The 25,426-nt window shown below is 37.8% G+C and overlaps 4 protein-coding genes across 4 annotated transcripts in view; 2 read left to right on the plus strand and 2 right to left on the minus strand.

Moving 5' to 3' along the window:
* Nucleotides 1–500: 500 nt before the first annotated feature.
* LOC131677750 (protein C12orf4 homolog) lies at nucleotides 501–2,449 on the minus strand. The gene is made up of 2 exons (XM_058957772.1): nucleotides 983–2,449; nucleotides 501–892 (listed from the first exon to the last, which is right to left on the minus strand). The coding sequence occupies exons 1-2, from the start codon at nucleotides 2,330–2,332 to the stop codon at nucleotides 683–685; spliced, it is 1,560 nt and encodes a 519-aa protein (XP_058813755.1). The 5' UTR covers nucleotides 2,333–2,449; the 3' UTR covers nucleotides 501–682.
* Nucleotides 2,450–14,728: 12,279 nt separating this feature from the next.
* LOC131677751 (histone RNA hairpin-binding protein) lies at nucleotides 14,729–17,421 on the plus strand. Its single transcript, XM_058957773.1, has 6 exons — nucleotides 14,729–15,050; nucleotides 15,188–15,466; nucleotides 15,541–15,676; nucleotides 16,507–16,879; nucleotides 16,937–17,059; nucleotides 17,117–17,421. The coding sequence occupies exons 1-6, from the start codon at nucleotides 15,042–15,044 to the stop codon at nucleotides 17,133–17,135; spliced, it is 939 nt and encodes a 312-aa protein (XP_058813756.1). The 5' UTR covers nucleotides 14,729–15,041; the 3' UTR covers nucleotides 17,136–17,421.
* Nucleotides 17,410–18,567, minus strand: LOC131677752 (uncharacterized). The gene is made up of 2 exons (XM_058957774.1): nucleotides 18,319–18,567; nucleotides 17,410–18,244 (listed from the first exon to the last, which is right to left on the minus strand). Exons 1-2 carry the CDS (start codon nucleotides 18,420–18,422, stop codon nucleotides 17,434–17,436), a joined length of 915 nt encoding a protein of 304 aa, XP_058813757.1. The 5' UTR covers nucleotides 18,423–18,567; the 3' UTR covers nucleotides 17,410–17,433.
* A 5,972-nt stretch (nucleotides 18,568–24,539) lies between these two features.
* LOC131677754 (protein dispatched) overlaps nucleotides 24,540–25,426 on the plus strand; it is a 40,099-nt gene continuing 39,212 nt past the window's right edge. Inside the window, exon 1 of the mRNA XM_058957776.1 lies at nucleotides 24,540–25,017. The gene's annotated coding sequence lies outside the window, so the exon portion shown is untranslated. The remainder of the gene's footprint in view (nucleotides 25,018–25,426) is intronic.

Here is a 25,426-nt window from a genome sequence, read left to right on the forward strand (position 1 = left end):
CATGAAACAGGAACATGGTTATTCATATTTTGTGATACATACACACTTGAATATTAATTACTTTTAATTATATTATATTAGTTTATTGACCCGAAGCAGCTGGCAAATTATGACAATGTAAACTAAACTGCTTTTAATGAGGTACATGTTTCCATTTCAAAGTCTTCGATTGATCCTTGACAGTGATTGCCATCGGCTCAGGCACTTTTGCGCGTCAAGCATTCACCGACTTACAATCGAATTGTGCCTCGACCAACCTGGCACAACGCGCCCATTCCCCTTACTGAGCCAAAGGGCAGGGTGATATATTTACAGCAGACAATCCAATGAAAAATAGGATTGACAGGATTTTAGCGCGCTCTTGGCGCCTTGTGTCACATATTCATGTTTGTTATACATACTAAGAATACCAAAGCATATGATGTGATGACCGGAAGATTAGAGAAGCAACTCCTCCCCTTCCCCCCAGGAAAGTTGAGTTATGTATAATAAAAAGAAAATTTTATTCTCGTTTGACGACTAAATTGTCGTTTCATAGCTCTAAAATGGTTGTGATATACACTATAATCCGGAAGATTACCACAAAACCTACTTTTAAATATTTGGTCATATAATATAACTCGAGCAATCGATTCTAAATAATAATGAGATTGCACCAAATAATTATCCTACCTGTTTAGGTTCATTGCAAAATCTTTGGATTTGCAACCCGGAACACATTAGGAACCATGTCAGCCAGCGTACGAAACAGCTCCTCTGATATATCGTGCGGCAGTAGAAGCTGCAGTGTGTTCAGTTCTGCTCCACCCCAGCTGGCGGATTCGATCATGAATCCTTTAGCACACTTGAACACTAACTCGGCTCGTCGTATACACCAGTTGACGGTCATATCCTGAAATGAAGACAAGATCGTGCTCAAATAGCAGGTTTCTAATCTATATTTGTTCTAAGCCTGTCGAAACAGAAACCAAACAATATATACCTCCGACATCTTGTGCCTTAGCAAGGCAGGAATGGTCAGTGTAGTCACATCGTGTCGGCTGGATATCTTGAGAATGTTACGCAACCCCAAAATAACAGGATGCCGGGAATTGATTTCACTAGGACTTTGGAAAGTTTCATCCGAGACGAGATGAAAAATCACTTGCGAATGGGAAAGGTTTGAGTGACGTGTAATGAACACATCTCCTGGATTCAGTCGAGCGCCATTCCTGTCAGCACGCAATCTGACATCGGAAGAATCTTGCTCATCTCGAAGTTTCTGGAGATCTTCTTGAATCTTTTCAATTTGTTGGTCTTCCTGGTCAAAATGAAATTCTGTGGACATGTTAGCATTACGCCGAATTTCAGGGTCCGGTGAAACATTCCCCGAAGGAGTGAGCACTACAATACCACAGAGGGAACTAGAATACAGGCCCAAAGCGACATTCGGACCTCCAAAGCTATTTTCTCCATACAATGGACTGCACAAATCGGAAAGCTTTGTACTTAAAATACGAATGTTATGCATATGCTTTAGTTGAGATCCCAAGTGAATGGTAAAGCTTTCCTCCATTGATGGACCTTGAGTTGAAATCATTGACCAACGATTTCCAATTTGCGTTGGACTCTCCGACTCCGCTAGAAAGTTTTCATCTATGTGTGTTGTTATCCAATTACGATACTCATATTTCTGATGACCACGTGTTGATTCTAGTTCTGATTCGCATTGTCTGCGAATCATGTTCTGCATGCCGTACTGTTTGGCCAAAATATGATTGATATTTTCCGAAGTAACAGATATATCCAATAGCTTCATTTTTGCCTCAATTTCCTCCTGATGTAACGTATTCATCGTAGTGATTTGTTGGGTCATTTCTGCAGTTAGATTTGTTATAGTTTTGGCACACTCTCGCTCTTTGGACAGAATTTCAGATAGAACCGACGAGTGCACTAGTTGGTGAAAGCTCTGAGCAAATATTTCGTCGTCCGATGGTCCGACACGATCAGCGTACTCCAGTATCTCTTCTTTGTAGATTCTTTCAAAATTTAACGCCAAGGCATCAACGTCGATATGCCCATTTTTTAACTTTTCGATCAAAAACTCATCCTGCTCATCGTGGAACCTTTGATTCTCTTTTTCCACAAAACACTTGAGTGCTCCTTTAAGCTCTATATCAGCTCGCAAAAACTTCATTATTGGATCCATCCGTTCGGTAACAATTCGATGAGCCAGTTCACTTGTACTGCCCGGATAGGGAATTTCCACGGGATATACGAGTTTGGCCGTACAGTCGTCGAAATTTTTAAACTCGTAACAAAAATCAGACATTTTACTTGCGTTGGGATCCATTTTTTGTATGCTTTCTTATAATATTATGATAAATTATTTATCGCGATTATGTGGTATCTACTTGTTTTGTTGTGATTCAATAAATAAATATTGCATTCCAATCTGTTGACATCTTATCTGACGTTTCTTATCACTTTTGCAACTGCCCAGTGCAGAGATGCCATAGGTACTTTTTTCAAATGTCTGCAATAATATTTTTAAAAGTCTGGGAAGAACAAAAAATGTCAGGAAAGCTAGTGTAACCAAAATATCTGCAACCAAACTAAAAAAACTGCAAATATCTGCAACCAAACTAAAAAATCTGCAAATATCTGCGTTATCGAGAAAATCTGCAGCTCAAATTAAAAGTCTGCGAATTTGCAGACTTGTCTGCAAATCTGGCATGTCTGCGAAAGACGCGTTGCTAAATCCCGGTCAAACCATTCGGAATTTGGTTCGGAATCCTGAATGGAGTCATTATGGATTCCAAATCAAATGCAACAACCGCCTCTGAGTCGGAATAGGTTGTTGCATTTGATTTGGAATCCATAATGACTCCATTCAGAAATCCGAACCGGTTCCGGAATAAGTTTAACTGGGATCGCGCCACCATCGTGAACCGTACACTGATAAAAATCGACACGTTTCATTCAAGTGTTCCCAGTTAAACTCAGCCGGAAATGAACTGGATTTCCGGCTGGTTCCAGTTCGTATTCCGGCTCCAGTGACACAACCGATTCTAGTTAGAATCGGTTGTGTCACTGGAGCCGGAATACGAACTGGAACCAGCCGGAATTCCAGTTCATTTCCGGCTGAACTTTACTGGGTTTCTCCACATGATAATTTAGGGCATAATCAGGAGCGTTTTATTTTTATGGGAGTTTCAAAGTAGAACTCGCATTCCCCAGCAAAGCGTTTTGTTTTATAATTTCGAACAGTTTTGTTTTAAAATTTAAAACTGTTATACGACGGCGTTCTATTTGTTGCTGATTTTAAAACACATTTAGAACTGCGTTTTAAATATATGGAGAGTACTCAGCACAGACGCTTAGACCCGATAGACCGGGGAAAAATAAATTTGAATGCAGCAACGCTAAAGGCATCGCGAGACATACATTTTAAACTGAATGGAACACCCGCGAAAACTGCTGCTGGGGACAGCAAGTTCTAGTTTTAAAATTTTCAGTTTTATATTATAGAACTGTCAAAGTTATCAATCTAGAAATGAAACACTCCTGAACATGCCCTAAACGTGTTTTAAAATCAGCAACAAATAGAACGGCGTCGTATAACAGTTTTAAATTTTGAAACAAAACTGTTCGAAATAATAAAACAAAACGCTCTGCTGGGGATGTGAAAGTTTCAGTTCCAGTTCTACTTTGAAACTCCTATATAAAATAAAACACTCCTGAACATGCTCTTATGTTTTACCAGAGTTAAAAATAATCGAAGCTCTTTTTTAACGGCTGAAAATTAACCTGTTGCGACTCGCGGTGAATAGAAAATATATTCATTCAACTATCCATCTTATTCATTCAGTTGAATATCGTACAATATATTCATTACACTAATTATCTAGGAAAGTCTTCAAATGCCGATAAAGTATATGAAACAACAACCATCATCGCTTACATTGTGCCAGGGTCTACTTTGATGCGTTTGATTCGTTGCTGCACGGTCGCTTCTTGTAATAATCGGAGCCGAGTGAAAATCTGCATGGATGAATGGATGGTTTGTTCGTTTGACGTTTTCAGCTGCGCCACTTGAATATTGAAAATGAATGCGGCTGAATATGATCAATTTTCATTCAATGAATTTGAATATTTTTAACTCTGTATACAACACCGTTCTATTTGTTGCTGATTTTAAAACACGTATTAGAACTGTGTTTTAAGGGCATGTTCAGGAGTGTTTCAGTTTTAGATTCATAATTTTGACAGTTCTAGAATATAAAACTGAACATTTTAAACTAGAACTTGCTGTCCCCAGTAGCAGTTCAAACAGGGTTGCTATGAATAATATTAAAATCCACTTGTTTTGAAGTCATGCTGTTTCTTTAGTTAATAACTTTTCTCAGCGAATTTTCACAAACTTACAATGTTTCACGAATATGTTCAGTAGAAGCATACCTTTAGAAATATATAGTGTTCGCATGAATTCATTGATGAGGTGATTTTTTAAGAATTTATTTTCAATATTAACCGATTTTCCATACTAATTTCCATATAAACTTTGAAATTTTTGGAGGGTCCGTAGACCCAACCGATTGGTACCAAAATTTGCACAATCACTAAGGGCCATAAAAGGAATCAGTAGAGCTTGGTGGAGCTAAAAGTCAAAAATTGAACCAGTCTAGTGAACATAGTATAAGCGAGGGTCTGCCCCAAAGGGAAAAAGAGCGTGTCCGGTAAGAATAAGAAGAGTGGCAGATTTGACAAACGCAAAACAGATTCAAGATAATCTGCATAAGGTGTATGCATGTGTGTACAATAATATTTTTGGTGGCAAACGCTTTGAGAGGCTGAAAGCACTAGTTTCTACATTCAAAACATTGTTTTAATTAATTTCGTTTTTATTAACCTCTTTTTTGGGAAGTGAATCAGTATTTACGCAATGTCGATCTTGCCAATCGTAACAACAAAACTCGCTCTGCGTATGCCTATACCTTATCTGGTACCATCTTGGACTTTCACGTCATTTGCAATTTGACAAGACCAAAATTTGACAAGACTATAATTTGATGTTGGAACGGTCTATCCCCGAGAATGATCATAGGAAGGGCAATCCCTCGAGTACAAGTGTCTGTGCTGAAAACTTTGCATTATTTAGAGCATGTTCACCCAGTAACAGGCACGTAGCCAGAGGGGGGGCTAGGGGGCTAAAGCCCCTCCCGAAATTTTTTAAAAATGAATTTAAAAAACCGGCGACTTTTAACAAAATTTGTTGCTCATTTGGTTTGAACAAAGCTTTGAGAAAAAGTTGAAGAAAGGCTATTTCCAACCACCAAAGGCAATGGTCACGAAATTCAGTCACTTTATGCTTTTGCTCGAGCCAGTGCGACGCGAACGACAAAAATAGTAACTTTTATATTGTGTGTCTTGCCTAAAGAATAAAAGAAACTGTTACTATAATTGTTGCTGTAGTAATCTGTCGAGAAGCAAGAAGTGGTGCTCCAGCCAAATACGGTGATTATAAAATTATTGATGATTCGCTTAGGACTGAGTATTCATAATGTGGAACATTTCCTGAAGGTGTAAATGGAGGTTGGACTTTCGGAAGCGAGTTCTACCATGTCAGGCATTTAGCGCTCAACAAATTAGCCCAGATGAAGCCATTCATTTCGAACAACTTAAAACACATGGTTGAGTGTGACAATGCTATAATTAAGATCCTTCTATATATGGACGATGAGAACATCAATGTTCCGCTACAAGATCGGATACCGCTTACTCGCAGATTAATGTCACATTTGGGAGAAATGGAATCCATTCGGAAGGATACCCGAGCAGAAGAAAATAACTTCAGAATAGCAAATTTAGGTATATTGTACCCAATATTTGAACACCTCAATAAGGCATTAAGAAGCCTTGCATATGAGGTAAAATACCTGAAATAATAACTGAGACATGTACTACGAATAATTAGTTGATAATGAAACGAGTTATTATAATACCTGAATTAAAACAAAACCTTTTCAACTTTCCAATAACAAAATTCACTGTATGGAGGTATTCAATAAGGTATTGATTTGGTATTTGTAAAAATTACTGGAGTACATGAAAATACGAAAATAAAATATTATACCTTATTGAGGTATTAAGCAGGTATTGAAAAATGTTTCTGCAATACCTACCTATTACCTGAATGAGGTATTAATAATCAACTAATACCAGGTTTTGGTATGATACCAGAAAATAGTATGCTCGGGTTATTAGTCAGCTATTTTCTCCTGGACGGGTAATTATTGGGAGCGAGAAGCAAGGAAGAAATCAGATATTCGCAAACATAAAGGCAAAATTGACGAATTGACATAAAGTTTTGCAAAAGTTTCACAGGAAACGGATAATTTGCTGTGATTTGAAAACATACAACTCTAAAAGAAAGCCTCTTTTGCAAATTAGATGTAAGTGCGATGTGTTCTCTTCCATGTGTCGGAAGCAAGTGATTCTGAAATTATTAAGCTCAGCTGTGTTTATAGTTTCTAGTTATTTTGGTGGTGTCAATGATATACACTCAGGTTTTTTTACGCGTAAGTGAAAACCGCGTAAATGAAAACCGCGTAAATTTCAAAATCCGCGTAAATGAAAACCGCGTAAATTTCAAAATCCGCGTAAAAAAACCGCGTAAAAAAATACCGCGCAAAAAAAAAAACCGCGTAAAAAAACTTGAGTGTATTTACCTAATTTTACGTAAATTAGAAGCATTCACTAATCAGTGCTAAGTAATTTTCTTTTGATTAGTGAACAAGTTCTGAGCAGTAGATTAAATTATGGGTAGTTTTCATTAGTAGATTAAATCATTGAAATATATATTTTACATTGTCCAAAAACCCATGAAATCCGAAATAATACCTTCAAATGTTCAAATATATTATTTACTTAATCTATGTAATCTTCTCAAGTTCCAACGGTTTTGCAAAATTCTGAACGTCAATGAGCTAATGATCTTATTCTTGCATTGTAGTGGAATCAGTAGTTTTTTGCACTCACTTTACATTTTGACTTTTACTATAGTTTCAGGGATCTAGGAAAATCAGTCTACGATATTTTTAATTCGTAAGTCCAATGATATAAAAGTTTCTAAAAAGAATCTACTTAAATAAATAAATAGATAGTTATTCTCAGTTACCTGATAATATTGTCGAAGATAGTGTTTAACCCATTCCCCCACGAGAGTCAAATGAAAAAAACATGTGTTTTTCTCAGGATTGTTATAATTACGACATGATCATTTAAACAGAAAATTTCATAAAGTTGAGTTAACGCATATTTCGGATGAAGTCACAGAACTAGTAATAGTAATGATCATTAAAATAGGAGTTGAAGTTCACTTTGTTCGGACATTCTTGGCAACGATAAACTTGGATTTCACACTGATATATTCCTATCCATGGAGACAACCTTGACGTTGGTTTCGTTCTCCTGTTTAGCAAATGCGTGTAAAGTTTTGTTAGGTGGGTTTTTGGATATTTTTGTACTCATTCCAATTTAGCGTCTTCTACACCTTGTAAACGAGTAGTCTAGAATGCGTAGCATTTTCAATCAGCCCTAAATACTTTGATCTCTTGAAGAATGTTGAGAGAAATTTCTAACTTATAAACTAATAATAATCAAATTTAATTCGTCGATGCACTATAGCTTTTCTTGTAACAGACAACATATTTTTAGGGTTTTTTAGTGTATATTGTCTTAGTTATGAAATTGTTTTCACTAAGAACATTTCATAATTACATTCAGTTTACTGTAACTATCTCAAGTCATCAGAATTTATACATTTATGCAATAATTTTCAAGCCCCTCCCGAAACAAAATCCTGGCTACGGGCCTGCCCAGTAAAGTTCAGCCGGAACTGAACTGGAATTCAAACAATTTGGTGCGCATCGAGAGGCGATATTTTATATGAAATTAGTACTTTATTTAGGCTTCATTTGACGATTTGCACAGTAAAATAATATTTTACGGAGATCAGCGATTGATTTAAAAAAATGCGAAAGAGTATTAATTTTTCAGCGACTTCGGTAGTTTTACGAATAATTTGCTGAAACCTAGAATATTTTTAATTGAATTTAACATTACTATTGTTTTTTTGGTACATTACCCACCATTCAGTAAAATACTGACTTATTTTTGACATATCGAATTTCACGACAAATGATGACCTGTCAGAAAAAAATGAATACATATTTCCCCGCAGGGTTATTTTAATTTGATATAAACTCCATTCAATGTATATAGTTTTTTTTTCATTTTGGGTGTTGTCTTTATAGGCCAGATGTAAACAATCGCAGTTTTCTTATGTATGGTTGCCAAGTTTACATAAGATTTATTTTAAAAAACAAAAAAATCGTTTTTACGTATTATAACGAATTTTTTTGAAATAAAGTTATATTATGTATATTGGACCTAAAATTTATTTATAACATTATTTCAAAAAAAATTGCGTTGATACGTAAAAACGATTTTTTGTTTTTTTAAATTAAGTCTTATGTAAACATAGACAACCATACATAGGAAAACTGCGGTTGTTTACATCTGGCCCAGAGTGCATGTAAGGAGAGTGAAGACAACTGCCATGATTATCTGTCAGTAAGACTCCAAACGAACAAACGACCTCTCAAAATACATGGATTTGACTCGTTTGGAATGACACTGACAAATAATCATTGTACCAATTTTGACAGTGTCGTCACTCTCCTTATATGTACTCAGGTTATTACCTGCGCTATTTCGAGCAACACGCACCCTGATAAAAATTGAAAGGGTAACACCCAAAGGCTGCAACCCTGTGACGACATCGTATAACAGGCGTGATAGTTGACAGAGGCAAATTGTCATCAAAGCGATTACGCAATGTGCACGGCTTGATCGTAGGTTAATACTAAAATAACCACATACTTCAAGATATTAATAGGATTAAATTAATAATTAAGTTATTGAATTATTGTCACTACTGAGCCTTAAAGGTAACTAAAATTATTAATTATTAACTGAATTAAAACCTAATTAAACTACGGTTAGGTTAGGTAGCTAGACCGCAGATCCATCTGCTCCGAATCCGTATATTGGTAGATAGTGCAAATATAGGCGGAAGAAACTCGGGAAGAGAAAGGTGGCCGAGGATTACTAAACGTAAGTCTAAGCATTAACGAACAACACTGAACTCAAAGCTGTTCTATTTCAGGAGATTTTTATTTCTTCAATAAAGTTATACGAACACGGAAAATTCTCGGTCCACTGTTTGTTGGAGCGCCAACACAGGTGTTTATGTCAAATAAAAATAACCCTGCAGGAAAGCCGGGAAAACATGTATTCATTTTTTCTGACAGAGCATCATTTGTCGTGAAATTCGATATGTCAAATGCTTCTGATAGTGTCAAATCAAGATAGTCAACATATTTCTTTATTTTAAATTTATTTCGCGTTTCCTGAGTTGGAAAAAAACATTGTCGTAATCACGAAAATCAGCTTTATCGATGTATTTTTTTTTCTCATGAGCCATCGAAGGATACAATCGCTGAGAGGAGGGGCCATTTCGCAGTGAACTGCGTCAAGAATGTTTTTACTGCGGGGAGAAAGCTTATCAAGATGCTTTTAAGGGGGTCAGAAATATTTAAAGCTGTAAGAATACGGTCCCTCAATGTCAGAAAAATTTATTAAGCCTGCGCTGTTTTCTTTCATTGACTGGTATATGGGAATACTTGGGGTATTTGATGTTCCTGGAAGTGCTGGGAACTTCTTTTCTGAGCTCAGGTTACTGAGACCGGGAGCGACTTGCTTCGGTTTTGCACCAGTACTTCCTTGGGGAGTTATTTTAGGGGGACCATGAAGAGACACCTTCTGGCCTTTACGACGAAGCTTGGGAGAGGAAATGTTCCTCCTTTTTCTATTGCTTCTAGGCATAACAGCAGATGTTCCCTCATGGGGTTCATCACAGTCGCCTTCGTCAGTAGACAAGTTGGTATAGATGTTCGTAGAGACAGGTGACGTAGCTATCTTAAGCATTTCTGCAAAAGATCGCTTAGAGCGTCCCTGAAGGCAACGCTTAAGATTCTCCTCGCGCTGTTTGTACGTGGGACATGAAGGGAGATCATGTGGGTTTCCCCCACAGTAGAGACACTTTTCAACATCTCTACCACAGGAATCATTCGCATGATTCCCACCGCATTTCTCACAACGGGCTTTATTGCTACAATGGGAGGCTGTGTGTCCCAATTGTTTGCAATTAGTACAACAGACGCGAGCAGGTAGACGAACCTTGTCAAAGAGGAGGTAGGAGCAGAACCTGCGAAGGTCACCCGATAAGCGGACCCTACACGTGCAGAAATATTGTCAATAAATCGATTATTGATCAATATATTGATCGTGTAAGGCTATTTTGAAAATATTGATCATGTAGAAATCAAATGGGATTGACGGATTGAAGCAGTCTTGTCAATATTTTATTGACAATATTCTTGTCTCGTGTAGGGTCCGCTATAAGAGTCTGAGTTAACGTATGTTTTCTTCCCGTCAGCTGCGACTGATACTGAATGCAAACGTTGGCACTCCAGGATCTTCACTGGCTTAAGCATGGGGTCTTTGAAACAGCCAGTCCCATATTTTAGCAGGTCCTCACAATTCAGACTCGAATCAGAAACGACCCCACTGACTTCAACCCTGTTAGCTGGAATCACAGTTTATAAAGAACAGTTGCGCAAAGACTGAAGCAAATCTACCTATTGAACACTCAAAACGTCTACCTATCGGACACAAAGAATAACAATGCTCGAATGCGTGGGGAGTATCGTTATTATGTGATTATAATCATGAGAAAAAATTCAATGATGTAATATTAACATTATTTAAAACCAGGAATATTTCGCTTAATGACAATTATTAAAAAATATATGTTCATTGATATTCAAATTTGGCACTATTTCAAACACCGGAACAGCTCTGGGTAATGTTAATAATCTTCCACCGACAGTGGAAATATGAAGGTATTTCTCATAGTTAAAGTGCAGCTAAAATTTTGACAAATTTGTGTATGCATTCCACTTATACATATGTACTTATTCAAATTTATCTTACGCTGCAAATTCGATTGTTTTTTGTCACACCCCAATCAGACGGCAAGCGGCAAAAATCAATACATTTCGTTCTTAGTTGCGGATCAGTTGAGAACCGGAAAAAGCTTAAATTCTTTATACGATGTTATTTATCGTACTGATTTTTACAAAATAAAACTAAACACTTAATTTTAAATTTTTAAATGCGCAAAGTTAACTTCTAACTGAAGCGTTCGGGTGAAGTCATTTGAAATTTAACTAAATATAAAAGGTTGCCAAAATTTAAAAAAGACCAATGATTGGTCCAATGTTGCCAATCCTCTTTACGCAACTCTACTATTAAAAACTCTGGCTGGAATATACACCCTGTACTCCTTCGTAAAGGGACCGTAGCCAGAAATATCGTTTGCCTGAGTCAAACTGTTAACAACCACCCAACCAGCTTATCAGGGCGAATTTTCGATATCTCTGTCACGGCCGAATACCGATCCGCCAGAACCCGAGAAATCTGCAGCAAAAGAAAATCACAAATGGCCCGGTGGCCGAGCTCGGATATACCACAGACTAACAGACATAACACTATGAGCATACAGCAATTTTCCCAGAACACTAGATCCACCTTTTATTCACGGTGCCAAACACTTATTTGCTGGTGGGTTACCCCTCAGGCTTGGGAACAATTTTTGGTCTATCCCCCATAAGCTTGTTCATATGTGAGTGGTGCCATAATTTCAAAAGCGACTAGAGTCCCAACTACAAATATATTTGAAATTACCGTTAAGGTGAGCGAAGCATTATTTTCGAGTGATATGTCTGTTAGTCTGTGGATATACTATTAACCGGGGAGCCGATTTTATTTCGACGTCCTTCTCACCTTGAGATGAACCGCCGTCAGGGGAAGTCATTTTTGCAAGGGCCTATTGCCCAGTGCACGTTAGTAAAAGAATCAAGAAGGGGAAACGTAAACAAATACTTGTGTATGTAACGGTATCCAGACGGTTTACTAGAAGAACGCTGATTTACTGTCTTGAATTGTTTCCGGTCGGATTTCTGTGTGGAGAGTTTTAAAATCCCGTGATGCTTCTCGCGGTTGGGTTTACACTTCAGGAAAACTGTCATTTTTGTGTATACTCATTTCCCGTCAGGTGATTTGAAATCCCAAGCTCCATTTAAAATACACAGGGACCCAAATCCCGCGACACGTTTTCCGAAGTGTAAAAGCCTTAAACTAGCCTTAACTGCTGTCAAACCATTTGTTTGAAGCCAGTTTCGAACCTAGGTTAAGCGCCACTGAACTGAAAACCGAGTTGGATTCCAACCTGAAATATATTTCGGGTTCGCTGTTTTGCGAGAACCCAACTCAGTTCCATTAAAAACGTTTGTTTGAAGCAACTAACCTGGTTTAGTGTCTAGGTTCTCAATCGAAAACGACATTAGTTGGACAGTGGTCCAACTAGCGGAGGTCCAACTAAAAAGCGGTCCAGTTAAAAGTGTCCAATCAGCGAATCACGATTGTATTCTGGTTGCAGTGAAATAGTGAACTTGCGCCTTTCGATGATTCTCCTATATCGACATAGATTTTTTCATTAGGGCTTAAATCGCAAATGTAAACAAACTGCGTTTTCGATATTATGACATTATGCGATTGAGGTGAAAATTAGTTAAAATGGGTTTTAGTTCGATTTATAATTAAAGAAAACAAAACGCCGAAACATGCATTTTCTTCGAGATTTCGACTTAGGCCCTTCTTCTCAAATGGAATATAAAGGCTAAGCTTACATTTTTAAACAGAAGCGGGCCTACGGTTATTATTCACAAATAAAAGAATAAACGGCGGTTCTATTATATAAATGATAAGTAATATCTACTATGAGCATGTCTACTCGATAGTTGTTGCACATAAACATTCGAATATTTCGATATTTTCATGAAATTCATGAAAGATTCACGCGCCCTTTCATTTACATTGGGTTTCTATATGCCCATTTGCTGAGCCCTATTAAAAAGTATACTGTCAAGCTAGCCCATTTCCCCACGACTACCCTCGGCCCTACCCAGCAAGACAGAGTCAGTTTAGCCCATTTACCGCGCCCTTCTGAAAATTATGTACACGGTTTAGCCCAGCCCCCTGCTAGGCAGCCATTTTGTCCTAGCCAACATCTGCCTTTGTTAAAATCAAAACAACCCAATGCTATTGCACGGGCGACGTGGGCCTAGATGCAGCTAGGCCCATCATATGTTGACTACTGTCAAAGTCCGTATATCTCCATAGCGGATGACAGGAGTGACACCCTCCTGGTTTAGCCCTTTCGCAAATGGTGGTTGCTGAAGGGCGAAATCACGACTGGGATGCAAATTGGGCGTAAGCATTTTTTTAGTTTCTACCCACTAAAAGCACATAGGAATTAAATTCTTTGTTATATTGTCATAAGGTTTAACTTATCTGTGGTTTAACCAAAGATGCTTCCGGAAAAACTTAGTCATAAAGTAATTTATACCTACAATAAATACTACATTTAGAAAAGGTTCGCCGAATATTGCTTGTGGCACTAAAAACTGGATTCTAACCGCACTGCGCACTTACTATTCTTCTATTGAATTCTTCTCATAGACTAGTTAGTTCGACTGGTCTTTCTATGAAAGTACCATCTCTATCACTTGAAATACATGTGATTTCACAGCTCGCAGTTCTCAGTAGCAGTTTCATCACTCGCACTTTGAAAGTGCGGAGTCCAGGTTGGTGGGAAGTGCGCAATGTTGAAACTGATTTTTCTCCATTTGAGTCCATTGCGACTTAGGCCCTAATGAAAGATCTGTGTCGATATTTTCAGCGCGCGGAACTAAAGCGCAACTGGTGTAGAGATGATGCGCAAGTTGATTCTCTAACCAAATACATCCCAGTTAAACTCATTCCGGAACTGGTTCGGATTTCTGAATGGAGTCATTATGGATTCCAAATCAATTGCAACAACCGATTCCGACTCAGAATCGGTTGTTGCATTTGATTTGGAATCCATACTGACTCCATTCAGGATTCCGAATCAAATTCCCAATGGTTTGACTGGGATACAGTCGTGATTCGCTGGTTGGGCCACAGCCTTGTTCAACCAAAGAATTTGATTCGCTAGTTGGACCGACTGACATATGTCAAAAATTCTCCAAAGGAGATGTTGGCAGTGTAAATGCATCTGTTTAAATCTCTAAATATTGTCAGATTGATTGTCAAAGTAAATTTGACACGAGATTCTGACGTTCAGATGCTTTTTAGTTGGACAATGGTCCAACTAACGAAGGTCCAACTAAAAAGCGGTCCAGTTAAAAAGTGTCAAACCAGCGAATCACGGCTGTATTTGTATTTGCTCTAACATATATAAATACACAAGATGCGCTTTAGTTGCCCACTCTGCAAATAGGGAAAAAACGAAAGGCGCAAGTCAATTTTTCGATTTTCAACTGCAACCAGAATATAATATTTTTTTATTAGGGAGTTCCGGACAAACCGTTTGTCGGAATTTATCCTCAACGTGAATTTTGACCATTGGCCTACCTATACGCCCTAATTATATGTTTGTCGAGAATTCTTAAATTCTCTCTACGCGTCTTTGATATATATGTACACCATTGTCTCTGGTTTTCATTTTCATTAATTTTCCCGCCCAATCGTCAATCATTTTCCTGCAACATTCTTCGACGCCTTTTCATTCGTAGTCCTAATTGCAAGTGGACAGCGTTAGGATATCGGTGAGCTGATGACGAGCAGGACCCTTTTTGCTCCTGTTGATTTTATTTTTTAATTGAAGACACTGTTTCGGTACGGTTTTAAGTACAGAGTGATACGCAGTTTAACTTGACTAGTGATATTTTTAAGTACGTAGCTATTTTGCGCTTTTTCGAATATTTTGACAAAGTGAATTCAATTGGTTGTGAAATATATTTGAAAATAATATATTGGGACGAGTAACAATGATGTCTGTAAGTATTTCGCTAAGAATTTAGAATCGAAATGTATCAAATAGAAAAGTATCGAATTATTCACTAAAATTATCAGTAGTTAATTAGTACTTATTTACAAACATGTTTTCTTGTTTTCGATCTTTGGCGCCATCCAGCTAGCGTTCGACGATTCGCGTATGTCACTGGACAATGATCTGTCAAACTTGTCGCCTTGTAAAGGCGCTGCCGTGCAAATCAGCCTGCTGTCATCTACGGAACCTGATTCGACTTCGGCAAGCGTCGAACCGGAAACAATAGAGAAAGCCAAGACAAGCAACCAAGTTGTAAATCTCAAATCGCAGTCCAAACGGCAGGAATCTGCAACGACACATTCCGCTTTCAGTCAAAGTTGGGCTGATATGGTCCAAGAGGAAGAGGACGCCAGACAAAACTCGGTAAGCACACTCCCTAATGCAACACCAGTCACGCTAGGTTTGATTGTTTTGTTTTTATTGTTTTGGTTTGGTAGGAATTGGAAGAATTATCAAAAATTCAGTCCAGCATGGAACTAGCGGCCACTGATAGTAAGATGTCTATCGAAGAAGTCAGCAGCAGTAGCAGTATCAGCGGGCGATCCACCAGGCAGATAGAAATTGACATACTAGGTAAGCCGTGGGAGTCGGTTTGAGGTTATAGGTTATTGTTTTGTTTCTAGGTGCCATTCTTTTTACTTTTACTTTCCAGTTTGATCGAAGCTTCAAGATAATATCAATTATATTATACTTGCCATATCCCGGTCAAACCATTCGGAATTTGATTCGGAATCCTGAACGGAGTTAGCAGGGATTTCAGCTCAAATGAAATCGACCGAGCCGGCATCGGTTGTTGCATTTGAGCTGGAATCCATACTAATTCCACCCAAATTGCTGACCGGTTCTGGAATGGCTTTAACTGAAATGCATCCATATAAATGAAGTTAACTATTGAAATGATCCTATGTGCAAAAAGGAGTTTCTTTGTTTACTTTCTCTACCGCTAATAATTCGGTCGTAGTTTCATTTGCTGTTCAACATTGCATTATATGGTCGGTGTTAAGTCAGACCGGACTAAGTGACAAAATATTGATTTCGAGAAAAACGAGTTTAAAGTTTGAATCGCAGCATCCTTTACATTATGAATGGAAACTCATTTTTGCCATAATTCTTGTTTATTGTTACATATTTAAAATCTGGCAAAAGTCGAATCTAACTGACGAAATTTGTTTATCCAGTGTTATCAATAACTCATTTTTTGATGTTTTGCGACTTAGTCCGGTCTGACTTAACACCGACCATATGTAAGTCGAAATCATGCACTGGAACATTATTGAAATGTTCTATGGTATCTAGGATTATAGCATTGAAAGTACACGAGTAATGATTGACCCACACAAAATTATATTTTAAGATCATTTTTAACTTCCAAATACAGACTTGTATTCCAACGTTTTTTTCAGATTCGGCCAATGTGGAAAAATATGAGAAATTGGTTATGAAAGATATGATCAAGTCACCATTCAAACGTCGTCTATCCGGCGGTTGCGAAGAAGATGACGACGGGCATGCCAAATTCATCGGGGAGGAATGCGATGGCGATGAGTTGGCGAACAATCAGCACAAAAAAACGAAGAAGCATGAGGATGATCACGGTCGGGAACGCTTCCGACGGGACAGTTCCAGCTCAGGGGAAGGTAGTAGCAACGGCAGTCAGAATAGCCGAAAACCGCTGGAGTTCGAAAAGGATGTTTCTATTCTGGTTCGCCGTCAAAAGCAAATCGACTATGGCAAGAACACACTAGGATACGAAAGCTATTTGGAAAAGGTTCCGAGGTAAAATAGTGTACTACAAAGTTTGCTCGGTTTGGAAACAATTCGTTTATTTTGCAGAGATCAGCGCACCAAAGATCATCCTAAAACACCGCCGAAACATTTCAAATACAGTCGCCGTGCTTGGGATGGTCTGATCAAAGTGTGGCGCAAGAAATTGCACTGCTTCGATCCTAATGTTGTGTAAGTAATCACTCATGGTAATGACATATATTTTTTATTGATCTCATTTTACTTCAGGCCTGGAACCGATGACTGAATCTTTCACTGTCAATATTATATTAACTATAATAGTTGATAAGAATAATCGCACTAACCCAGCGAACGTGTGTTGATACGCAGGTGGACTGTTATTTTGGCGATTCAGGATATATGGAGTCTTAATTCCTTAAGCAATCTTCCGACTTAAAGGGACCGATAATGAGCCCGCGAGAAGTCTGAGATAAAATAAATACCTTATTATTTTGTGTTACGATAAAGCCACCACTGTAATGTTACACCCGTGTGAAGTTTTGTAATAAAACAAAATCAAATCGTTATTCAAATTCACATAACAATTACTTTTTATTACTAATAGATTCTAGTAAGGATAAAATATTGTCCAGTTTTTGATTTTGTCGAAGTTCCATCGCTTGTAGTTTCGCATCTAATGCGGATTCCAGCTCCAAAATTTTCGTATCAATGTACCCTTTCAACATGTCACTGAAAGAACCCAACGGTGGTTGAATAAAGTTGTTTGCTCCCCCTGGATCGTTTGGGTGCTGATGACTGCTCAGGTTTCCTTCACTTGGCGTGGGTGTGTTCGGCACAGTACTGCCAACAGGAGGAGGAACAATGTTGTTGTTGAATATGTTTTGCAATTGACCTGTTTCTGGTGGTTGTTGTTGTCGGGTGTTATTCCCCATAGCTGTTAACATGAATTCTTTGCACTTGATTGCTTTCTCGGACAATTTTGTGTCATCCAGTTGGTATTTAAGCATAGCTTGATTAATTGTACTTTTACCGGAGAATAAGCCTAACGAATTGGAGTTTTTAGCTAAATTTAGGTGCAATCCATATATGCACAAGGGATTTTTTGGAGGTACAATATAACGAAGCACTAATTCCGAAACCGTACAGGATTGTAAGCTAACGTCGAAGCGGTACAATTTGGCGTCACCATCGAAAATAAGATGACCGTGGTGCGTTTGATTGTACTCATGCATTCTTCCGACGTAGGATTCAATAGTAGCACATTCCGCGATGAGAGCCAGATCGCTTATTTGGTAGGCGGGATGAATGCAAATCGTCTGCTCACAAAAACACTCCTGTTCACCAACTTCTAGAACCAGGCAAGTGTCTGGATCCAACAAGTCGTCTTGTGCAATGCTGTGATTGATCATGGAATATAGGTAATGAAACAAAATCCACTGGAACGAATTTCGATAGGAAATAAAACTTACGGTTCAGAGGAATCACTCGACTGGATATTGTATGATATCTGTCGATTTAGATCACCGTCGACAAGCTGCCAGTTGAACCGGGATCGGTACGGAGGTACAGCCATATTTTTACGCTGTCTCCAATTTTTAACTACTAGGACTAAATCACTGGCCTGTAAAACCTAGTTAACGTAGATTGTTAATGTGCATAATATTCTAATGTTATTTTCCTGTTTTCGGTGGTGAACGTAAAATACTAATCACAAAACAAATTGGAGTGCGTTCATAAGTTATTGAAGAGAAACATAATCTCGAGTACTATTTCAAATGAACGTATGCGACAGTAGCGCACTTGCCCAGTAAAGCTCAGCCGGAAATGAACCGGAATTCCGGCTGGTTCCAGTTCGCATTCCGGCTCCAGAGACACAACCGATTCTAACTAGAATCGGTTGTGTCACTGGAGCCGGAATACGAACTGGAACCAGCTGGAATTCCGGTTCATTTCCGGCTGAGCTTAACTGGGTGGTGATGATATCCCAACTATATTTGAAATTACACATTACGATTTTTACACTACTTTAAAGCTGGAGTTGGACGTCTGTTCTCTTTGCTTCAGTGCTTGAACATTGTCAACGCTGAGAAATAAAAATATGCATTCAAGGAGTGGATAGACCGAATATGTCCAATGCATGAAATTTACAGTAGAAGAAACGAGAGGTAGATAGAAAAGTATGCTATCGATGCATAAATAAAGTTCTGCGTTAAACGATGCAAAACCTTCTTGTTTGTGTCACTGCCCAGTCAAGTTCAACCGGAAAATCAGCCGGAATGCTGGCTGGTTCTAATTTGCATTTCGGCTCCAGTAAGTTAGATTCTAATTAGAATCGGTTGTGTCATGTAAAAACTATGTTAAAATTCATATGGCGTACACCAAATTATAACAGTTTGCCACATCATAATTTGTTTCATAGCAGATTTCACATCAAATGTATGTGTGTGATTAATACAATTTATATTTGGGGACGGGCATAGCGTAGTTGGCGAAAGGATTGCCTTGTACGTAGATCACCTGGATTCGATTACCAAACCCGCATATAGGGTTAGAGATTTTTCCAAAAGAGACTTCTCTTAAAACATCTATAATCAAAATAAAAAAATATATATACTTTTAATACACACGGCCTGGTAGTGCATGACTGAAATATCGCAATGTGGATTTAAGAAATGATTCGTAATAACGTATTGCCATTCTTTTCTTAAATCCGCATTGTGACTTTTCAGCCATGCGCTATCGGGCCGTGCGTTGAATTACACGCTCATCTAATTTGCATCGGTGCGAGTGAGAAAACGTTTTTACGTTTGTTTTTGTTTCGGTCCACTCTAATGTAGCATATATATATATATATATATATATATATATATATATATATATATATATATATATATATATATATATATATATATATATATATATATATATATATATATATATATATATATATATATATATATATATATATATATATATATATATATATATATATATATATATATATATATATATATATATATATATATATATATATATATATATATATATATATATGTATATATATATATATATATATATATATATATATATATATATATATATATATATATATATATATATATATATAGTGGATATCATTGGAAATTAGCAAAAAATTGCAAAAAAAACAAGATAGCGACAAGATCGCGATAAGATTACGAAACGGCCATTTTTAAGATTTAACCTTTGCAATTCCGCAATGTTACAAAGCAGAAAAAAATTAATCGATATATGAACAGTTTTCGAACGACTATTGATCTTGAACCAAGTATAAAGCTTAAGAGGATGTGGCTGAGTTCGACAGAATTGACAGCGGTTATTCCTCTACCCAGTCAAACTAGTCTGGAACCGGTTCGGACTTCCAGCATGAATTGCAGCTCAAATGCATCAACCGATAGAGTCGGAATCGGTTGTTTTCTTTGAGAAAGATTCCATACTGAATCCATTCAGGATTTCGAACCGGTTCCGGAATGGATTTGACGGATAGTTGGGATAGCTTGGTGTGGCGGCGCTAGTGTTTATCGTATATTAATTCAAATGTTTACACACGTTTTTTAAATATTTTTGCTCGATCATGGATGTCTGTTCTCTGTGACAATAGCAACAACTCGACGAAATGCTAGGTTATCTCGAGATAGATAATATGCACATTCAAAAAAAAATGCAAATTACATCTGACGCGAACAACATTACATTGCGACGTATTTTGCTGTCTAATAATAGAATTTTACATGTTTTGAAATGTGAAATAAAATATTGTGTTTGTTTTGATGTAAACCTCGGTTGAATGGAGATGGAGAATTGCGAACAAAGCGCATTTTTACATGTTCTTGAATGTAAATTCAAGTGAATAGTGACGATCCTTTTATGTGCATATTGCGAGATGTAAATATTTTTATGTGCGTAGGTTTGGATTTTTAGCGCAATAGTTCTATGCAAATGATTTCACTCACACTACTTGGGGGTTTGTTTTCCTCCAGTTGTCATATATCAAACTGTCAGCCGATTTAAACATTTGAATTAGCTCTCCTAAAGTATTTATATTGGTATTGAAATACTTTGAAGTAAACATCAACATCCGATCGAGCATCCTGATTCTTTGGCGCACGATGAAAAGTGAGAAAAGGCCGAGCTTCATTTCGGATCTATCGATTAGAACACTTATGGACACTTTCTACCTCGAAAAACCGATTAAACTATGACCGAACCGAAACAAAACTTATGGCAACAGAAGGGCCCGCTACGTCAACTGTTTGTGCTTTTCTTTTTCATATCCTCTTGTTTTTTCGGCTTCATCAAAGAAAAATGACAACCGCACTCACACACAGAAAAAAAAATGTGCACACCTGTATCCGTTTTGGGTTTGACCAAAGAGAATAGGGAAAGAGACGAATAGTGAAAATCAGTCAAAACGGCAACACTCCCTTTATGATGATTTCAACACTAGAATTTTGGCAACCGCTTCCACAGGCAGCACTTTAAATGACTCCTATTATATTTTGAAAACAAACCGTATGTCGATCGTTGGATTTGTTTCTCAAACGATGCGCATTTCGAAACAAAGACATGAAATAATTTTAAAGCTTGTTTTTACTCATACATATACTCTAGAATGCACCTCACAATCACGATTGAACCAAATTCTGACGAAAATTGACATTTCTTTTTTGATAGATGTACAATACTTATCTCCTCCAACTGAGGCGTGAGTAATGTTTATTTACATTGCACGATTGGTCTGCTCAATAAGGTATTTTTGGCTTCACACTATTCGTCTCTTTCCCTATTCTCTTTGGGTTTGACCGGAATGTACGGGTGATCAGTATCGATTTACGAACTTGATATTCAAATCGTAAAGTATCGATATTCCATGCATCGATATTTGATCGTGAACCGACAAATAGGCCTAAATAACAAATGTACATAAACGAAGATTTGATTAATATCCTATAGAGGAGTAAAATTACTTCATAATAAATATCAAAAACTCATCTATAAATTTATTTATTTATTTATTATATTTTCTTCCAACGGACCTCTAGCATCTTATTGAAGTAATTAAACTATTTTACACAATTCTACCAACTATATAACAAGCACAGCACAATAATCATTTTCAACAAATTCGACCAATCAAAACTTATACAAATAAAAAACAGGAAAATGCGATTACGGATTCATTATCACAAACGCTGTATTCTCATTACTATCGAGGATTCCAGGGAGGTCCAGAATTATTTCTACGGAATTCCCGGTACCGTATACTGCGAGGCCAAGTTCCTGGAGAGGTTTTTCCTTCATCGATGCATCCAGTTGAACTTTGAGTGATACAAAATCTAGGGTTCTTGCGTCTTGCCAAACAGGAACGAGCTTCTTAACGCATATAGACGTTTAATCATCCAATCATGTCGTTACAAGGTCAGATACTTGTTCCTCAATAACGTCGTTATCGATGTTTGAAAGAAATAGTTCGAAGCTGCTTCTAGGTTCCGAAACGTGGGCAAATGGACTCAATCGCGTCGATGTAAACGGGTGTATTGTTTCATTGTCAGATGCGCTTGCTGTGTCAACGGATGAATGGTTCGAAGTTGCCAAATCAATCAAGCTGCTCACTGATGTATTCAACAGTTCGATACTGGATTTTAACTGGGCGATCTCCTCGTCATGTTTCTTTTCGCGTAGTGCACTGCGGAATCTTGCATTTTCTAAGAAGTCGCGGCATCTATCGCACATCCAGAATACATTTGAGTTTTTGCATGCCTCTATTTCATCCTCTATTGGGCCAGAGCGTTTCTTGTAAAATACTCGCCAACCATCACAAAAACCGTCACAAATAATCCGTTCCGTCTTTCCAACAGAAAGGTTACACTTTCCGCAGTTAACTTCCATCTTCTCAATGGCACAGCGATTCCCCCACACAGAGCAGTATAAGAACGATTGTCTGTTGCTAGCCGTGTGTTATCAAGACAAATCGTAAAACAAAAGGTTTCTGTGACGTTTGTTTGCACCGGTAATTTTGCGGAAAACAGACGAAAATCTCCACTCGTACAGTGAAACCGATTATTTCAGCAACAGTAAACTATGACTATTACAAAACACCACAGTATGACAATCAGTAAGTTTTCTAAACTTGCCAGCAAACCTCCAAATGGTGGGTTTTTTACAGAGCAACACAAGTATCGATCAACACGAAATTGTGTTCCACAATTACAATAAATATTTCACACTTCATGAAAATCAATGAAAAACAAAACGGTGGATCCGACTTTCAATTGTAAACAAACCGCCAGGCGGGTTACGCATCTGCATTTCTAGGGTAGTGTATACGGGCGAAATTGACAACATCATTGTATACAAGGCCCGTAAACAGAATCGCCCTAAACAAAAACCAAATGCTTGTTACACCCCGGGTGAATAAATTTTCCCCTCCGGCGAGCACGGCGAAAACCACATTTGATTTTTGTTTTCTGGCGACACTGCAGGACGAACCCGGTCAGAGTGGCAAGCAGAAAGTTATGGGGTTTTCGATTGATTGACACCGGTGTAGTGGAGTGCCTTGAAACTGCACCGTTTTTCTAGCAGAAGTGCAGAAAACTGGGTATGTTCCATTGACACTTCTGCTAGAAAGTGCAAAACCAGTGCAATCCACTACACCGGTGTCAATCAATCGAAAATCCCATTAGCAAAAGTTGAGCAAAGCGAAATTGATGCTGGCAGAGTTTCTGCGAGCATTTTGCGCGAAAATTCTGGCAACGAATTCGCTCAAATGCAACAACCTTTTCTGACAGAAGCGGTTAAACCAACCGATGCTGCTCACTTTTATCCAGAATCCAGCCAGAAATGTACAACCAAGATCTCTGCACGCTTCCTGCCACATTGACAGATGTTTTGCTCGATTCGTGCTAATTTCTACCAGGTAGGAATTGCCAGGATCTTTGCACAGTTTATGTCCGAGTTATGCCAGGGTTTTGCTCGGTTCCTGACAATATTTGCTAGAAAACGCGAGCGAAACCGAGTTCGCCCTAGCTCAACTAACCCGACAGGATAGATACCCTCTAAGAACGGTTGGTTTCAAAATCGTCCAATGAAGGACGTTCGTTGGACCAATTTGGACATCGTCCAAATAACCGTTCAACGAACGTCTATCGTTGGACCTGTGTTGAACGATTTTGAAACAATTTTTTGGACTTCTCAGTGGGTACGCGCAGAAATCTGACAGGGCTGCCAAACCAAGACTTACAGAAATCTAGCAGAGCGGTCTCTGCCAGAAAATTTGCTCACTGGGTGGGAGTCGTCAAATCAAGAGGGTGACTCGAAAATGGCCTAATCAACATCTCATAACAACACTCCGTGAAATATTTTTTTTTCAATTTATCAACGAAAACGTTATTATATAAAACGTTTTAGTTATGCTTCCGAAAACTAGTATTGTTTTAAAGTGTTTCAATACATTTGAAAGCGCAGTATGTAAATACTGTTAAAATACGCTTTAATTTTCTGAAGCGAATTTTCAAAGCTATTTTTCTCGATTCGATATCATTGCGACTTCGGCCCTTTGGTCGATTCATGATCGATATACATACAGTATCGCCAAAAATCTTTGTTATATCGCCCAATACTTACTTGACATCTTGTTGTCAAAAGCGTGATGCCCTGGCATGCTATCGCAGTCGTAGGAAAACAAGTTTCCGAATATTCTCTCTTGATAAAAAATTGCAGTTCTACAAAATAGTGGCTACAGTTCATGCATTGTACTGTTATTATTCCCGTTCGTCGTATAACATTATTCAGTTAGTCATATTATAGATCATATTGTATAGTGTCATAAATATGCTGCCAGGAAACTATGTGAAGAAGCTTCGCATATATTTTACTAGAGAGTGCAAAAGTGCTGACCCATTCATAATCTGTTAATTAGTGGGTATTAGCTGTGTTAGAGCTATGTGAAAAGAAAATCACACTGGAAGCAAAAAACTCATGTTCTGAAAGAAAGGTGTACATTATTTTTTGTGAAGCACCTGCACATCTCAAAGGGCAAAATGGAATTGTAAAAAATGTAAACAAGAAGCATCAGCAGCAACAACAGGCGCAGCAGTGTTGTCAGATCAACAGAATTTGTGAAATATTTGGTATGTAAAAGTATTGGGAACCTCGGCTGACGGCACAGTGGGACATCCCGGAAAGAATTTTACAATAGCATTTACCCTACAATTATAAAACAATAAATATTATAGTTATTACTGTTTCAACATTGTTCGATGCCGAGTTCTCACAGTAGATTTACAATAAAATTTCATGTAACAATAAATTTCACTGTTCAGCCAAAAACTGATACAGTGCATTCACATTAAGGACATTATACAAGGAAGCCAGGCTACCCCCCTTCCTCCCTCTTTCCCCTGCCTAACCCTGCATCAGGCACCAACCAAAGTGAAAATACATTTTTCAATGCACTAACCTTGCAAGATTGTCACCAAACTGCTACTCAAGGAAAATAGAATATTCCACTAACGATTGCAATTGAGTTTTTGGCAAAAT

Source organism: Topomyia yanbarensis, chromosome 1 (genome assembly GCF_030247195.1).
Source record: "Topomyia yanbarensis strain Yona2022 chromosome 1, ASM3024719v1, whole genome shotgun sequence".
In the NCBI taxonomy this organism is placed as follows: domain Eukaryota; kingdom Metazoa; phylum Arthropoda; class Insecta; order Diptera; family Culicidae; genus Topomyia; species Topomyia yanbarensis.